Source organism: Ascaphus truei, chromosome 4 (assembly GCF_040206685.1).
Source record: "Ascaphus truei isolate aAscTru1 chromosome 4, aAscTru1.hap1, whole genome shotgun sequence".
NCBI lineage: Eukaryota > Metazoa > Chordata > Amphibia > Anura > Ascaphidae > Ascaphus > Ascaphus truei.
This window is the reverse complement of record NC_134486.1, coordinates 242482899-242500598: the sequence shown is the minus strand read 5'-3', so window position 1 is coordinate 242500598 and position 17700 is coordinate 242482899. Positions and strand designations below refer to the sequence as shown.

The following is a 17700-nucleotide window of genomic DNA, read 5'->3' as shown; positions in this document are numbered from 1 at the left end:
GATGAGAGATAGAGGGGGGAAGAGAGGGGGGGGGAGAGGGAGGGGGGGGAGAGGGAGGGAGGGGGGGGAGAGGGAGGGGGGGGGGAGAGAGGGAGGGGGGGGGGAGAGAGGGAGGGGGGAGGGGGAGGAGGAGAGTGTGGGGGGGAGGCAAAAGAGACGGATAAGGAGAAAGAGACAGGGGGAAGAGAGGAATGATAGATGGGAAAAGAGAGGAGTGAGAGGGGGGACAGGTATATTGGAAGAGAAGAGAGGATCTGAGTGTGCTGCTGCCTACTGGCTGCCGTGGAGGATTGAGGGGTCCTGTTAGAAACTTTTAGATAGGGGGTCTGCCGAGCTGCCTGCTGAAAGGTGCTCAAAGAGGTGCATGTCAGGGGAACCTCCTTCTACCAGTCTACAGCAGGGGTGCGCAAACTTTTGCAGCTGCACCACCCCCCCCTCGCCTGCTGCCTCCGGTGCTTGCGCCCCCCTTACCTCCGTTCCCTGCGTCAAATGAGGCCGCGGGGTCATGTGACAGCACGTGACCCCTCGGCGTCATATTGCGACGCGTCATTAGCTGCCTGAATCTCGGTAAGTAATAGATTGCAGAGGCCTCACGCGATCTCCCGGCATTTAATTTAAATGCCATGGGGAAGAGTGCGGGGCCTCTGCAACCACTGTGCCCCCCTACAAAGATCTCCCGCCCCCCCCCCCCAGTTTGTGCACCGCTGGTCTACAGCAAGCTGCCTGGACAGCCACCTCCAAGGACACCTTCCAGCAGGCAAACTCAGAGGATCAGGCCAGCTTAGCTTTGCCGCAGGATAGTGAGGGAGAGAGGCAGCAGATGGGTGTCGGGAACCTGCATGCGGCCCGGGAGCCGCAGGTTGCCGACCCCTGAGTTAGGCTAACACCACATTAAGTCACTAATTATGGGGCTTATTTAATAAGACCAGAAGCAGCCAAGCGCAGTGCAATCGGCTGACATACACCCATTGACTTGAATGGGACTTGATCGGTCTCTTCAGGGATTATTAAATAAACGCCTAAAATATATACTTGGAAGGAAGATTTTTTTTGTGTGATTAGCTTGTAATATTACTACGCTATCATCACCACCGCCAAAGCCTGAAATTTCCATAAGGGGTCGTTAACGGTTACAAAACTCACTACTGTATTTTCAACCTCATTTGTTTTCAGAAGGAATTGCAACTTGTGAGGAAAAAGGTGAAGTCGCAACAGTAAAACTGGAGAATGTAAAATATAAAAAACGGAAGAAAATTATACAATTGTTATCACCTTTCATTCATTCGACATATTTCACCGTCTGAAGTACATAAAAAATGGTTTTACGCTCTGACAATATACAGCCATTTCTGGGCATGTGACTTCCAGTTAACTAAAAGTCGGACCTAATTCACTAACCGGTGCTTAGCCTCATCACATCTTACGTCCCATTCAAATAGGACTTAAGCTGCACACCATTTAGTAACATTGGGCCTAGGTAACCAATTCGAAAGACAAAATACCTGTACTGCCCATAGTGAATGGACTTAAAGCATGCATTACAGCTCGTGCTGTGTCCCTCTTACCATGTACACAAGAGTTAGGGTGCATCAGAGTAGTGTCTTCTCACAGCAATAAACCTTTGTAGTTTAACTAATCTGTTGTGGGAGGTTTGATACATACTACAATATTATCCACTAGAATATATGATGTGGAATTCCATTTGATTGAATTAAATTACTTGCCACCCCAAACTAAATATGTACAAATTTAGAATAAAATCTAAGTATATTTGTATTTCTTAATCACTATATAAAAAAAAAAGTTGTCCCCCGTAACATTGTACAGAAAATAAAAATATCACTCATGAGCACATTCACATGTCTCAGACAGGTATCTAACCCTGCTTTTCGCCATTCTCTTAGCATACAGTGCTTCCACTGCAGCAAGGGATTCTGGGAAATGGCATGCAAATGAGCACACAATGTCACCTTTTGCTTCATGTCCATTTCAACATGGACACCTATTTCTAACATGTTTTTGTGTAAATACTGCTACATACATTTAGCATGCATACATTCCTGCAGAAAAATTGCAGAGTTATTTAGGAAACAATCTTCCTCACAATTGAGGACTTATTAAACATCACCAGGACTGGAAGTAACGCAGGTAGCAAGACAGATAGGTCACTGGCTGTTTAGGAAACCTAGCCGTCTGCAGAGGATCTCAAAAATCTCAGCAACACACAATACCATTGTAATCACAGTAAAAGTGTACATAGCAATGAGGAAAATAGTTTTCTCAAAGTGCTCTGGAACCATGCACCTGGTGATGTTGTATTTCTTATCTAGGGATCCGGCGTCACACTTAAAGATTGGATTCACTTGGAAGCCAAAAAGATGACTCTGTAGCCAAAAAGCCACAACCTCCAAGGTAATCCTCAACAGCACAGAGAGAATATAAAAGACAGTGTAGACAGGCTTCTGGAGAATGTCTTCTTGATCAATGTTCTTGCAAGCAGCGTAGAGATGGAAAACTGCTCCTGGGACCAAAACTGTCACTAGCTGCAGTGCCCAGAATACCTGGAAAATAGAAGGTTTTCAGAACGGTCATTTGAGGTTTTTATAATCCAAGCATCTAAATGAACACACGCAGGGTCAATGCATGTAGGTCAATTAAATAAATCATTTTATATTCAGAGATGTCATGAGGAGAGACAAAGAAGGATCACGATCATGTGATTGCTATAAGTGATTACATGACATTTGTGCCAAAAAGGATTGAGAGAAAAATGTAGTACAATTCATAAGGTTCATCATTACTTTTGATCTAAGTTGCCCTTTTTAGGCCTTATCAATTGACAACAGTTCTACTTTTTTTTTTTAAATGTATTTTTAAGTAGAGATGGGTGAAACCTTTTGCAAGTGTGCAAAAGGGACACATTTTAGAAACTTAAAAATCACCAACATTTGCAAATATTTTGCACAAAAAAGTGTATTTGGAAATTTAGCCAAGATTTCTCTAAAAAAAAAAAAAAAAAAAAAAAATTATGATTTTTTTGACGCAGTAAATTGAAAAATAGCTTGCACTTATATATTTCTCAGATTCACACATTATTATTTTTAAAAAAAATCACGGAAACTGTTTCAGCAATCTACTGTACAAGTTCATACATTCATTTTCATAAGATCCATGCTACCAGTCTTTCTAGCTGTAACAGTGACTTTACTACACAAAAATACAGAACAACATTTGCCTTTTGTAGTTATTAAATTAGCTTCTACTGTTTTACCATCATACATTTCAAAGCACCAACCTCAGTTTTGCACCAGTGCAAGTTCTACTCCAGTTTCAATCAAAGTTTTTTTTAGTGCAACAACTAACCAAGGGTTTTGCTGCACAGGGCAAAATTGGGAGCATTTGAGGATAGTGCCCAAAAGCTTCAAAGAAGGGGTGGGTTTTTAAGTGAATTCTTGAAAGCTTGGGAGGCAGACTCTTTCCTGATGTTAATAGGGAAATTGTTTCAAAGTCTGAGCCCTTCTTCCTAGTGGAATGAGGAACACTGAGTGGTGAGTGGTTGCTTGATCTTGGTCTGGTTTGCTGATAAGAAGTAATGTGTTCTGAGAGGTGTGTTGTTACCACACTGTTTGTAAAGTTATAGATTGTTGAGAGAGCCTTAAACTCAATTCACTATCTGATTGAAAGCCAGTCAAGTTCTCTCAGGGTTCCACTGAAGTGGTAGCTCTAGCAGCAGTGTTCTGAATTGCTTGCAAATGATTGACTTGGTTGTTTGGCAAACCAAGGTAGTGTGTGTTGCCACAGGGAGCGGGTGACCTTGCACAGGTATTTTTCCTTAAGGAGAGTTTGAGCCTCTTGGTGTAGGGAGATGATAGAGGCAGAACGTGACTGTCTGTTTGACTTGTTATTCTATTGTGAGATTACAATCAATGACGATTGATGGCCAGGCTTTTCACTTTCTTGAAGTGTGTTGTAGAGTGGTCTTGCATTTAGATGTTTTTCAGTCTTTAGTTTATCAATTTTGATCTGGTGTCTTATGTTGATAGACTATTTTGTCCAGTTTAACATAATTGCATATGATAGCAATAATAAGACGTGGGACCATATTTACTAAGTAGCGCAATTCGAAGAGTTAGGTTGCAGCAGAATAGTGTCTTCTCACAGCAATAAACCTTTGTAGAAATCATATGACCCATTTAAGTCAAAGGGCCAGAGTGTGTCTTATGGAATAGCACTGCTTAGAATATACTGTACAGTATTACCCATTGTCTGATAATGTGATATATATGTGATTTCTTTTGCTGCAATGCATAAATTGAGTAATGCTGATAAATTCCCTTTTTTACATTAAGAACACAGTTGAGAGCTGACTGCAGAGCAAATATTGTTGCAGCTGTGAGCTATTATGGTGCTACCAATCCACATTTAAAAACAAGAAAGAGTATTACAGTACAGTAGGTGCCTTCAAAATCAAAGCACTCAATACAAATAAGACAGCATTGATTTTTTTTTCTGTTCTTGGAAGTCCAAAAAAGTACAGTATTTAAGCAGAGGCCTAATTTATATTGCTGCTATGGATATGTCAGAAAAATCATTGCAGTAAATAAGAAATCTCTAGACTGTCACATAGAACATACAGAGACATGGATTCATGTAAAAGCCATAGCAATAAGTGCTAAAAATTGCATCTCCAAAACAATTTGTTCGACTACCTTTAACAATCTGTTTTGTTTTTAAACCAGAAATAAAAGCCCTAATTTCTTTGCCTCACCTGAGGAGTTATTGGTCGAAACTGATTGTAACAGAAGAGGTTGACCTCCCTCTTGTCTGGATCACAGCTGAAATGCAAGGCCTCATTTCCATACACTGCAAAGCCCAGGACACCAAGGAAGAACATGCGCACAGAGCCAAAGAAAAGGGTGTGGAACTGACCAATCACTGTGGGAGGCCTGAGCTGGAAAAGAGGGAAGACATTAGAAAGCTAATTCAATTAAATGAACTGTTAGCCACTGAGCCATTCATGTTTGTTGATTGATATTCTGTACTACTTTGCTTTTTAATAAAACAAAAAGCAGCAACTTGCATACATTCTGCACAGAGCAAGCACACAATCAGTAACCTGGTGCAAGGTGTATTTGCACTGAAATTACGGCACACGCAGAACTGCCATATAAACCCCATGCAGAATCCAGTACTTGTTTGCCATTAAAAGAAGCGATTGTCCTCAGCATTTTTGAAAACACCACAGAATCCTCTGCTAACCACCCCAGCTCTGGAGGGGTCTGCTGTGCATTGTGTTTTATCAGTGGCTAGTCAGCAATGCACACAAAAAAAAACAGAACGGCAGATATACCCATTGTTATGCACATTACAATTCATAGAAATCTCTAGATATACACCAACACATAAATAACAGGGAGACCGTCCATAATTATTCAGGAATTCAATTGCAAGCATTAGCATCCACAAACTCTAAGATTGCTAACTACCATAGCAGCAAAATACATCATTTTGGTGTCAAACATTAGGGCAAATAAACACCATTAAGATTTATTTAAAACAGCTGGGAATCTTAGTAAAATATTCTAACTATTACCAAATTGTAATAGCCCTAATTTGCCCTCTCTCCTTCTTTGGTTAAGAACTGGATAGATCCTGTAAAACTAATTTTCCACATCCATAATCAGTGTTAATCCTCCACTGCATACTCACACATCCTTCATAGAAGTTCTTGATATAATTTAAAGACATCTCTCGGAAGACTTTATCTCCGGTATAATTCTGGAATAATTCATGTCTCTCGTTGCCAATTTGCTGTCCCCGGACCCAGTCCAGTGTTATTGCTCTATCATGACCTCTTACTGTAGAAAACTCTCGTCACTGCACATTTCTCTTTTTATCTCTGAGGGCCCCAATCAACTTACTCTCTCCAGACAAAAAAACAAACAAACAAAGCATGTACATGTGGTCAGCTCAATAATCCCCAACAAACTGAGTCAGCAGAAAGACCAACACAATTGTAGGGTCAGAGGACAACAGTGGTGGTGAGTGCATTAGAAGGATGTCAAAGCCTAATACATCACCATACACATATTTCTTTACCCACCCGAGACATGATATGTTTTTCTTGGAATATCTTTCAAGTGACTGCTTTGTCACATACACCACGCATGTTAAAAATGTTTCCGCATCTGGGACATGGGTCATTGGTAAAGATGTTGGTCTTGATACCACAAGCTTGTGGGATCACTTACACCTTCAGGCACTTACATTTAATCAATGTGAACCCGGGAAAGACAATAAATATCCCTGTACTTCTGCGCACCTGGAAATGGGTAAAAACAATATCCTCTTTCTTCCCACTACTCTGTGCATCAGCCGTGCTGGCCAGAATCCTAAAAATGGAATGCAATATATTCTACTGGTATGTGCATTCATACATATCAACGACAGCAATCGGAGTGCTTTGGATTTGAGAAGCGCTGAATAAAAACAAAATATTATTTTATCCATGAATAGTTTTTCCATAAACAACTTTAGAAGCTCTTGTACGTAGTGGAGAGAATTTTCCCACAGGCTTCATATTTTCAACTTAATTGACACACAAGTTACGGCGAGTGAAAAAGTGACAAAAAACTTCCAACGTACAGTGTGCAGCAAATAAAAATACCACTTGTGGGTACATTTGCTAGTCTCAGACAAGTCTGCAAATCCCTGCCTTTCCCCATTATCATTTAGTGCTTCCACTGCAGCCAAGGATTCTGGGTAATGACATGCAAATGGGGACTCACAGCGTGTCACATATTTTATTTGCTGTACACTGTACATTGGAGGGTTTTTGTCACTTTTATACTAACCATAACTTTTTTTGTGTCTCGTTAAACCCACTACAAGCTTCACGTTGCAAAGCCAGTAACCAACCTCTCACTAATGAGACCCAAAAGGATGAAGCAGATGTCTGTGAGTGGTTTTACTTGCTATGCACTTATTTAACCCAGGCAGTCCTGAAAAGGCTGCGTAGTGCTCAGCTTTCCCGGGTCCATGTTAAAATGGACAAGAAGCAAAAGATGACACTGTGTGCTAATTTGCATGTCATTACCCAGAATCCCTAGCTGCAGTGAAAGCATTGTATGCTAAGAGATAATGGGGAAATGCAGGTTTGAAGACCTGTCGAACCAAATGTACCCACAAGTGGTATTTTTATTTGCTCCACTTAATAGAGAATGTTTGTTAAAAAAAAGCAAATACAGGTCTTCAAATGTAGGCTTTGGTATGGTACTCACTCCTTCAGTCCATGCAATAATTAATTATTCAGCTGAATCCAGCTGGACCATCCTATTCAAAATGCTGTCAATCTGTACCGGATGGGACAATAAATGTGACAAAAATGTCTCAAGCACATGAAGAGCCTACACAGCGTCTTTAACAGAGGCCCATGTGTTGAAACTCCCAACTCACAAATAAAAGGGATTAAAACATATTTATTAGCGAAATCAGATTAAAAGCACTGATCATGTTGATTTTGGCAATTACTTAATCATCAGCAGGGGGGGGGGGATGTTTTTAATGTGACCATGATAATAAATATATTTTTACCCACTGATTGTGGTGTGGGGTACTGGGTGTGAACACATGAAATGTCCAGCATGACTGAATTGAGCTATGAGAGGTGAGGGCCGTACCAGTACATTTTGAGATGCATTTGTAATTTGTAGCAACCAATCGCATGTATACTGCACTAAAACATACCAATGAATATTATCTATACAGTACCTCCTCTTTAGCTATTAAGTAAACTATGTAATAATGTTTAAATTGTTTAGTTTTTATTCTTTTTGGGAAGAAGTGTCTAATTTCTTAAGAGGAAATAATACAATATGTTTGAATATTGAAATGCTTTACAACATACAGGCATCTGGTTTGAATGGTTTCCGAAACCTGACCCTGAGAAAGAAAAAGTTGAAGTTGTTGGTGTCACAAATAGTGATGGCCTCACTACAAAACAGAGACAGGCTTTTGAACTTTATGTCAATTGTTAATATTATGAAAAAACATACTAGATCATATTCCAGAAACAGTGCAATTACTCACCAACCTCAATCCAGGTGTTGTGTTGTTTGGGCGACCCATTCAATCCGTGTTTTAGTTCTGTCTCATCCTTATGTCTAATATTCCAAGGCAGATCTGGATTAATATAACCAGTAAAAGACATTTCTTGCCATTGTTAAGCAGTACTAAGAACCCATAAAACCATAAACGTTACCCAAAGTATTAAGCTTTGACCACAAAGATATCATATGACCATACAATAGAGAGATGTAAAGAGACCCATGCCATCATTTGTAAGTGAGTCTCAATGTTCCCATTCTTATCAGTGCCACAGTCACTAGCTTCCCGCCCTGTACAATGTTTGGCTCCACTGGTCCCGGGGAAGCTTCTAATGAGTATCTGGGCTACAGAGCTCAGCGTCATGTGATGCTTCAGGGACTAAATGTTATTTTCAGAAGCGTCACTCGTGTTTTCATGGACTGGTAACTTTCCACAATGTTGCAAAATATTCATCTGTGATACTGTATACTGCAATTTTTTTTTAAACACCTAATATTTTATATATGTATCACCTTACTACAAAATAACTTTTACAGATGTTGAAGGAAGCACTCCTCACCTTAATTCGGTAATTAATGGGTGCGCGTAAAACCACTAATCATCACCAGCATCAGCAAAACTGTAGCACAAAAAAAAAGAAAAAAGTCTACTGCACTCCAGCTACAGCTAAATAATTACTGTTATTGCATAGAAAATACAAAATCTACAAAACGCGGAAAAGTATATTGTACCGAAAAATCTAACTGGCAACATTTCGGACATAAGAGCCCTTCCTCCGTACTTAGACGTGGCACAGGGATAGACCACTACAGTATATAAAGGTAGAAGTGTCACAAATGAGGAAAAAACGCAGAGCGCAGGCGCCAAGATAACAATGCCGCAAAGACGTATTTCAGAGGTCAACTCAATGAAGCCAAGAGCACAGCAAAAATGACTTTTTATTTTAATCCTGATTTACATATCCTATTATGGACTTTTCTCACTGGTCCTGAGAAAAATGGTTTCCTATGCAGGTTACAGAAATTATATTGCAATAGTATGTGGAGTACTCATTTTTAAAGGATGTACTGTATGAAATGTGTTAAAAATATATATTGTAACCATTTTTTTAAATAGTATGATACTTCAATGGTAAGATACATTTTACTAGACCCACATATCAATCATAGAAGATTGTCTTGTGCATAAACCAGAGAATGCAGAGGTATTTTAACCAGATGTGACAACCTTGCACTATTGATTTGTTGGTCCATTAAAAGGTATCCCAACCTACAAAGTATCTCTCTTTCTGGGACAAACTGCCACTAGAACTCTTCCATTAAATAGTGTATTCCTTAGTTTTTTTTTTATAGAGTGCCGAAATTTTGGCCAGGCATAACAGGAAAGATATAGAAATATAGGGATGTGTAAAAAAAAAAAAAAAAATACATCAAACAGAAATATACACATTAGTATAAAGAATCCCTGGCCTGAAGAGCTTACAATCTATTAGATACTGTATGTTGGAAGACTCACAGACATAGCAGGAGTAGCTATAAATGCAGTGACTTGCAGTGTCTGACAAGGAGGTATAGTGCTTTAGGTGCAAATGGGGATGTGTAGATATGAATAGTCACAAGCTACTCAAACGCATCTTTAGAAGGTGTTTTTTCGTATGAGATTTGAAAGTGGCGAGAGAAGGTGCTTGGCAGACACTGTACCCATGATAAAGGCTTTCTGGTGGTAGAGAGATATGAGTGTGAGAAACCAGTCCAAAATGGAAAAGTGACAACCTTGAGCATAGGACAGGTCACAAACAGGGGCGTACAGTTCCTAGAGATCAGAGTTATCATATAAGGAGAGGCCGAGCCTTAAAGACGACGAGGAGGAGAACTTTATAATAAATGCTGAATTGAATGGGAAGCCAATCAAGAGATTTAAGTAGGAGAGAAACACAAACAGTTCTAGTAGAGAGTGAGATTAAATAGCTATAAAATGTGCACTAGGTTATAAAGGAGAAAGAAGCAGTGAATCCAGTCAGTAGTAGGATTATCCTATTGATTTCTATACGTCCAGCTAGATTACCCTATAATCCACATGTTGAAATATCTGTGAACACACCAGAAATACCTGGGAAATATGCTAATTTAAATCATTTGAATATATTTCACACATTTAAATTAGCATCATTTCCAGGTACATAGTTGTTTACATAGTTGTGTACATAGTTATCTCACCATGTGGAGTACAGACAAATTGATTTGGAGGTTTATAAACCAATAGATCCTCACCTAAATTGGCCTCTCTCTTCCTCTTACTCTCACCATCTTGCTGGGAGTAGCACCATAGTTAGGTATAACTTAAATAATATCTTGGTATGTCCCATCGTTAATGAATATGAAATGAATATAATTTAGGCTGTAATGAACTTGTGCATATCATTTAAAAATGGTTGTTACAACAAATAACTCCATGCTTTTTATGGGAGTAAATCCTAGCAAACATCACATTATTTGTTTTAGTAAATACTGCGTTATGATTCACAGGTGTTCGCCTCATGTTAAATATGCTAACTGAGCTTAGTGAGTCTAGCCCTTAGACAATGTGCTTGGGTGACTAGATACTGTTGGAAGTGCTACAGTATTTGACTGTGATGTAGAAGGGCAATGTGAGAACTGGCTTGGACGGACGTTCCAGGAGCTCAGTTGTTGACATATTGTAGAAATATATACAATTATAGCTTGAAGAATGGTCAGGGTGACCCAAAACATCCCTTGTTTTCTTATATCCTGAGGGCTGCTTATTGAATAAATGTAAGTTATTTTGTATTTTCCTACGGGTGCTGTGAACCTTGTTCATTTTTATGATTTTTTGCATTCATGAAGGGAGATGGGTCTTCCTAGTCCTACGAGCACCTGATGTTTTAAATTATAAATGTACTTACAACTTTTTTTTTGCCTTTTTGTCACCTATATTTTAAAAAAGCTGTTCCAAATTTGGATTTTTTTTTTTTACTTGTACAAATATATATATCTGACATGGCATTCAGAGACTTGTAGCTTAACTGCAGATGTTAGGCTAGGGTGGATATGTGAACAGTATATTAAAGTAGGTGACACTCAAAAAGCCAGGGGGCTATAGACACACAGAGAGAGCAGAATAAGAGACTGCAGAAGCATCAACAAAAAGTACATGCAACAAGTTTCTTATGACAAAGGAGATTATGTGAACAACTGTGAAATATAAAGCTCTGAGATGAGACAAAATATGACTACTGCTGACAGTCACATTATGTACAAAACTATTTAAACACATTAACTAAATAGTTTATAAATAGTCCAACACCACACTAACCTCTTTATCGCCCAGCTTCAGCTGTAATCCAAGTATCTAGCCACTTGTTGCATGCAATGGAGGAAGGTGATTTTGAATCTAGCCGGAAGATGATATACATCAAAATTCCTGGCTGGTCTATTAATACAAAGAACATCACCAAACAGTGTTATGGTCCAACTGTAATGTTCCTTTCTACAAAGGGAGCCTGGGCGTTAGTGCACAGATTTGTAAAGCTGCACAAACAGCAATCACTCCAAATTTCTCTGTTCCATCTAAACGAATTGAGCTGCTGCTAGAACAGGCATTTTTTTTTGTAAAACGCTGCTGAATGGACTTCATCAACAACTGTCTCCTCCCATTTGCTGGCTCTACACACACAGCCAGCACCTACTGCTGAACGGGAAACAGTGTGGACCAGTCTGTAATAACATATTTTATAAACACACACAGATTTTACTCATTGGGCACATTGAACCTCTTCAGTGGATGGGCTGTCAATTTGAAAAGGATGAGGATATTATTATTATTATTTTAATTGTCACTTTTAAATATATAATTTAAAGCAAAGGCATGTTCAAATATAGAGTGGAAAACAAGTTAATAAACTTACACATTTTGTGCAAGGTCCTAAACCTCACACAAACAAGTATAAGAGGTGATACATATGTTTATGTACTGAGTTCATTTTAGAAATAATGCATGTTAAAAGATTGTGAAAATGTAACCATACCAATATACTGATTTCATTCTGCATTGCATAATAATGGCAAATAAACGAAATAAAGTCCATTGCACTCAAATGAAGACAAGTGACATTAAATTGAATCGTGTTTTTTATTTTCTTGTCTCAAGTGACATGGCTTTTCCCTCTATATACAGACCAACCTCAGTTAACTCTTCCTCTTAATTGATTGAGTACCAATGGTAATTTACTGCCTTTCACTCTTTATTGGTGAATATTAACAGTCCACCACGTGAAACTTCTTTTTGAAAGTTGCCCATTCGCGCATACTCTGAAACACTACAATTATAAGTAATTAGTACATACATTAATTTACTGTGCAGGATCTTATAGTCATTTACACAAAACGTTGGAGCCCATTTGCTAATGCACCCAAATGGTATGACAGAGAGCCCTGGTGAATTATAACAGAATTGTTATGAACTAGACATTTGCTGTTCCAGTACAAACATTATAAAAAAAAAATGGTAGTGATGGCCCAGCAAAAAGTATTGCTACTGACAAACCCCCCCCCCCCCCAAACCAACAAAAAACAACGTACAAACATGGCAACAAGAACTTGTGAGAAAGACTATTGCATTGATATAAAGGCAACCGCATGATTTGGCAAAGAAACGGCATTAGTGGATATTACAAAATGGCGGCAGGTTTGGTAAAACAGAAGGATACATGCTGGAGTTGCGGAGAGAGCTATGTGTTGTCTTTTCTAAATATAGCTAAGCCACAAAACATCACAGGGGGTGAAGATGGTCAGCAAGCAGTCGGGGGACTTTTCTATAGTGTAACAATTCAAGAATCAGTTACATTTGATTCAATTTAAATTAAGCTAAAATCTTCCAGGGCAAGGGGAAGACATCTTAATGCATATTGTGTAGCGGCTTAAGCACAGGCACTGTAATTAGCCCATTGCTAAATTGTGTAATTAAAGAATTATACTGAGAGGTCAATAGAGAGGTGATATAGAGAGTCAAAATGATTATCGGGGCAGGAAGAGAAAGTATAACACTACTGCGGAAGACATAAGAGGAAAGTCGTGCTTTCACAATGACGTGGGGTCTGTGACCCACATACCCTCTTACTGAGTAAATGTAACAGAGAGGTTTGGTAGGGTAAGGACACAATACACAGGGTCATATTATTAGTCCATTTATTGATTACACTAACATAAGAATGCCACTAACAGCAATAATGTTCTTTTAGATTTCCTCCGTTGTTTTAACTTCGAAGTAGGACATTGTTATTTTGCTGATTTTTTCTTGTCTGAAAAAAAAAGAAGCCCGTTTTGATTAATTGCAAAAGTTTAACGTTCCAAAACATTTTCACCAAAGTATATTCCCTAAATATCTTTCTTACATACATTTTGAAGGGGTGAAAAAATGAGCGCAAAAAGGCACTACAAAATGGAGTGGAAAAAGTGCTACAAAACACTGAGGATAATGAAATGCTATGGGACCTAATACAGCTCTTAAGAAAGGGGTTTCCACTCCCTCTCACAAAAACAGACAACAAATCAGAGCGCAAAAAGGTCCAAAAAATAGAAAAAGACACACCAGTGCAACACAATATAATGACAAAGAAAAAAGATTGGATATGGTACAGTACACACACAGGATGAGTAGAATTCACAGAAAAGCTGGTAAAGGAACGGAGTTCCAGACAGAGATGATCTGGAGGTCTCAGTCAAAAAATTCTCATACAAAAAGAAAAATACAATGGAAAATTGTGTGATACTATTTAAAATCGTGCTCACAAATTTGTCAAGGTGCAGATTGACCACAACTGGATCTTGAATGGGAAATCAGCTACGATTGTCCTGCTCATGCATCAGACTCCGGACTCCCTGGTGCTGGCATGTGATGTCACTTCTGGATTGCGCAGTTAGATTCCTCTGGCATTCTCACAGATGCAGGATACTTGGACAGAGTGATTTCCTTTGCTCAAAGTCAATTGCCTAAAATGTTTCACTACTACGAGACAGTGATTCACCTGAATGATGACACGATCTGGAAGTGACGTCACACGGCAGGATTTGGGAGTCCAGCCTGATGCATGAGGACAATTGGAGCGGATTTCCCATTCAAAACCCTTGTAGGAGATGTGCGCAGAGGGTAAAATACCCAGAGACATTTTTAGGGGGAAATAAACGTAGGCTTTATTAGCCAGCAGCTTTAAAAAGAAAATAGCTTCATATCAGTAAACAAATTAGAACAGAAAACAACAACCAGGCCTAACCTCATGTAGGAGACTGACTAACATCAGCAGTCGTTATCTGAGGGCTGTAAGGCTAGACCTCTTATCACCTTTGACACAGTTCCAAAGAGAGTTACCTGTTGGCAGGGTGCTCTCCACATCAGTCCAGGGTCTGTGGTGGTGTCTGTGTGGGTTCCCTTTGGTGGGTTCCAGGGACCGATGCTGTCTGGAACAGAGTCTCTTTCTTCCTAGGATCTCTCTAGCAATACAGATTCTACTCAGGCGGTCTATGTAGCAGGCTTTTAAGCGTGCTTGATGAGCCAGGTGGAGACTGGTCAATTAACTTTTGCTTAAATGAACCAGCTCCCTGCCTATGCTGAGGCATAAGACAGGCATTATTTTGGAAACCTTTTAGACAGGGGAAAGGCCTTGTTACATACCTCTCCTGTTTGTGGGTAGCTAGTGCTAGCCACGGCTGAAGCCCACCCCTCCACTCTCTTTCGAAATGAGACTGCGGATTGAAAGAGAATGGCTAGAGGGAGAGAGCCCTCAGTCACGCAGAGATTAGAGAACTTCCTCCAGGTAACCTTCACTCCTACCGGTAACTTTGACTTTCGCCTTCGAGCCCTTATCTGGTATTCAGGAAATTAATTACAGAGGGTTGCTACCTCTCGGTCCATTCGTGGATCCTTAAATTCCAGTACATCAATCTTGTTGTAGTTCTCCTCACACCTAACTGTTACCCATTGCCTCTCCTTTTTGTAGTCTGCAAACCTGTAGTCTGGTGCCTTTTTCCCTTGCAAAGATGAGTGGACAACTACTGTTCCATCTGTAGGGGTGCGATCACATATAGAGTTCTCCCTCAATCGAGCCAAATAATCTTTATAGCGGCTATTTTCAATGTGAGGTATCCGGTTTGGCCACGTAGGTATGGTAACATGACTGGATTTGAATTGTACATTTCAGTCCTAGTTCGGTTCTTCTTTCATGGATTTTGTGGTAAGTCAGTTGTAACACTGATAGTATTGTGGATGCATTTATAGCAATACGCAGCTTGCTTAGTTGTGATATAGGATATATATCTAGACTGAATCATGCAAGCAGCTTCCTTCATTTTCTTGTAGCATCTTTGTCCTAACATTTGACTGGACCACAATTACAGATTGTTTCAAATGTTCATACTTCTTTCTTTGTCATTGCATTCTCCATATTGACTGGAGAAGGCAGGCTGCTTTATTCTGGCGATAACGCTGAGGAGCTTCGTTCCTCTGTAGACCGCCTGTATGATGACCACTGCGGAGTGTTTGCGCAGATAACAAAAAGAGATTCTGGTGCACAGCCAAGAGTGGGTCCCAAACAGGTAGAGTTAAAAATATTGCTTTATTGATCCATCTAAAAAAATGGAGGCACACACCCTCCTACGCGTTTCGTGTTGAAAAAACACTTTATCAAGGACTCCTTGATAAAGTGTTTTTTCAACACGAAACGCGTAGGAGGGTGTGTGCCTCCATTTTTTAGATGGATTAGACTACACATCTAATTCTTCTTGTTGGATTTGTTTCTTCACGTTAATTTCTTTGTGAAGCTTCTTTTACTGACTTCAGTCAGATATGAAACCTCCTCTGTCAGGTTTCTGTTCTTTCTTTTTACAGTCTCTATAACATTCAGGACCTTTCTGTAACCATCCTTCCATTTCTGAAAAATCTCCAGCTCTGTACAGAGACTGTGAATCTCTTTCTGAGAGACTTCAAGCTCTGCGCTGAGACTGTGAGACTCCTTCTGAGAGATTTCAAGCTCTATACGGAGACTGAGGGCCTTCTTCTGAACCTCCTCATGCCTGTGCTTCCTGTCAGCAATAACTTCATCAGAACAGCTCTGTTGCTTCACCATGTCGGTAATAATAGTGTTTGCCGTCTTCAGCTCAGTCGTTTGAAGTGTTCGAAGTCACTATGCAAGCGACGCTCCGTGTTCATCACAGTCCCACAGTCAGAGACAAGTATGAGCAGACCACTCTGTAGCTTGGCGTCAGCTTCTATCGCCTTTTCCAATCATTCACAGAGGAGATCACAGTCATGTCTGGCCTTTTACAGTGCATCTTCAGGGTTAATCAAGGCATCATCACTTATTGGTTCCGGCTCTGCTTCTCTGGTATGGATTGTTGAGGGTTTCTCACAGTCAGAACCCGGCACAAATCTTCCATTCACTCTAGGCTGCAGGACATCTCGCCCCCTACTGATGTCTCAGGGTCACCTACGGGCGTAATATTCAAATTCTAATAAAGACCTAGGACAGGCGAGAAAACTAACTAGTGCAGCGAGGCATTTTCACCAAAAACATGCAGGTTCAACTAAAGGCCTGCTTGCTTGGGGGATAGAGAAAGTATCTCTGGACAATAGAGGAGGGAACCTGGAAGCGGAGTTGTTATGTCATGACAGTAGATGGATTTTTAATTTACTGCACCGACACACTTTATTCGAGCAAATACCCGGTATGTACCTGGCAGATACCTGGAATGCGCCACTCCTCACCTCTGACAAGCCCCGTTGCATTTGCTTTCCCAGCCTGGGTTCATGCCTGGCTGATGGGCGGCTGATCTGTTAAATGATAATGATTAGGATTTAATAGGCTGCAATGCTTTGCGTGTCTACCAGATGGCATAAATTCATGAATTGTAATGCAGTATATATATATATACTGTGCAGTATTGCAGCCAGCTGGAATAAAATGCTTCAATCCCTGCCTGGAAAATAACTCAATGCACTCGGGCAGAAAACAGTCATAAACCTCAATACACCCGGGTATACCCGAATTCGTGGGACTAGCCGAGCTCGAATAAAGTGTGTCGCCAGTGTAGATTGTGTGGCCACCAAGGGCCTCAATGAGGATCAGAGCTTCTCATCTTTTATATGATTTAATCATCTAGTGTCTGAATATCTCCATATACAGGAATTTATATACTTAAGGATCATGCTATCTTCCATATTTGTTCATATCATTATGTTTGTTCTCTCTTTCTCTCTTTTAAAGTTTTTCTTTCATGTGTGCCTTACATGCATTGATTGAGTGACGTCATGAGTTCAGGATATACAATCATGGTTGATGAGCAGAAACGCCCCTGACGAAGCGTTCCTGGCGAAACACTGAGTTGGGTGTCTTCTCTGACTGTCTCCTGCTTCAGCAAGTCAGCTGTGTTCCAGTTGAGCAGCATGTGGGCTGTGTTGTGCTGTGTTTGTGCTGGGAGCCTGCATGTGTAAATCACTCTGTGTAGACAACTGAAGCACGGAGGTTCAAAGGAGCACTACTCTGTTCGCTGCATGCCACTGGTTAACCCAGTGTTTCCCAATCTG

The 17700-nt window shown here is 40.1% G+C and overlaps 2 protein-coding genes across 5 annotated transcripts in view; both read right to left on the bottom strand.

The window, feature by feature from the left end:
- Nucleotides 1-686: 686 nt before the first annotated feature.
- Nucleotides 687-11809, bottom strand: GJE1 (gap junction protein epsilon 1). Of its 3 annotated transcripts, XM_075597104.1 has the most exons (5): nt 11440-11809; nt 8666-8725; nt 8089-8181; nt 4769-4951; nt 687-2561 (listed from the first exon to the last, which is right to left on the bottom strand). In XM_075597104.1, the coding sequence occupies exons 3-5, from the start codon at nt 8125-8127 to the stop codon at nt 2166-2168; spliced, it is 618 nt and encodes a 205-aa protein (XP_075453219.1). In that variant the 5' UTR covers nt 8128-8181; nt 8666-8725; nt 11440-11809; the 3' UTR covers nt 687-2165. The 3 variants fall into 3 exon arrangements, with proteins under 3 accessions (XP_075453219.1, XP_075453218.1, XP_075453220.1); XM_075597103.1 differs by lacking the exon at nt 8666-8725 and having other exon boundaries at nt 11440-11806; XM_075597105.1 differs by lacking the exons at nt 8089-8181; nt 8666-8725; nt 11440-11809 and adding an exon at nt 5710-8040.
- A 1484-nt stretch (nt 11810-13293) lies between these two features.
- Nucleotides 13294-17700, bottom strand: part of LOC142493318 (solute carrier family 22 member 2-like) — a 61893-nt gene continuing 57486 nt past the window's right edge. For both annotated transcript variants that reach the window (XM_075597102.1, XM_075597100.1), the window contains one exon: nt 13294-13423. In XM_075597102.1, the coding sequence (XP_075453217.1) occupies nt 13360-13423 (64 nt within the window). In that variant the 3' untranslated portion in view covers nt 13294-13359. The remainder of the gene's footprint in view (nt 13424-17700) is intronic.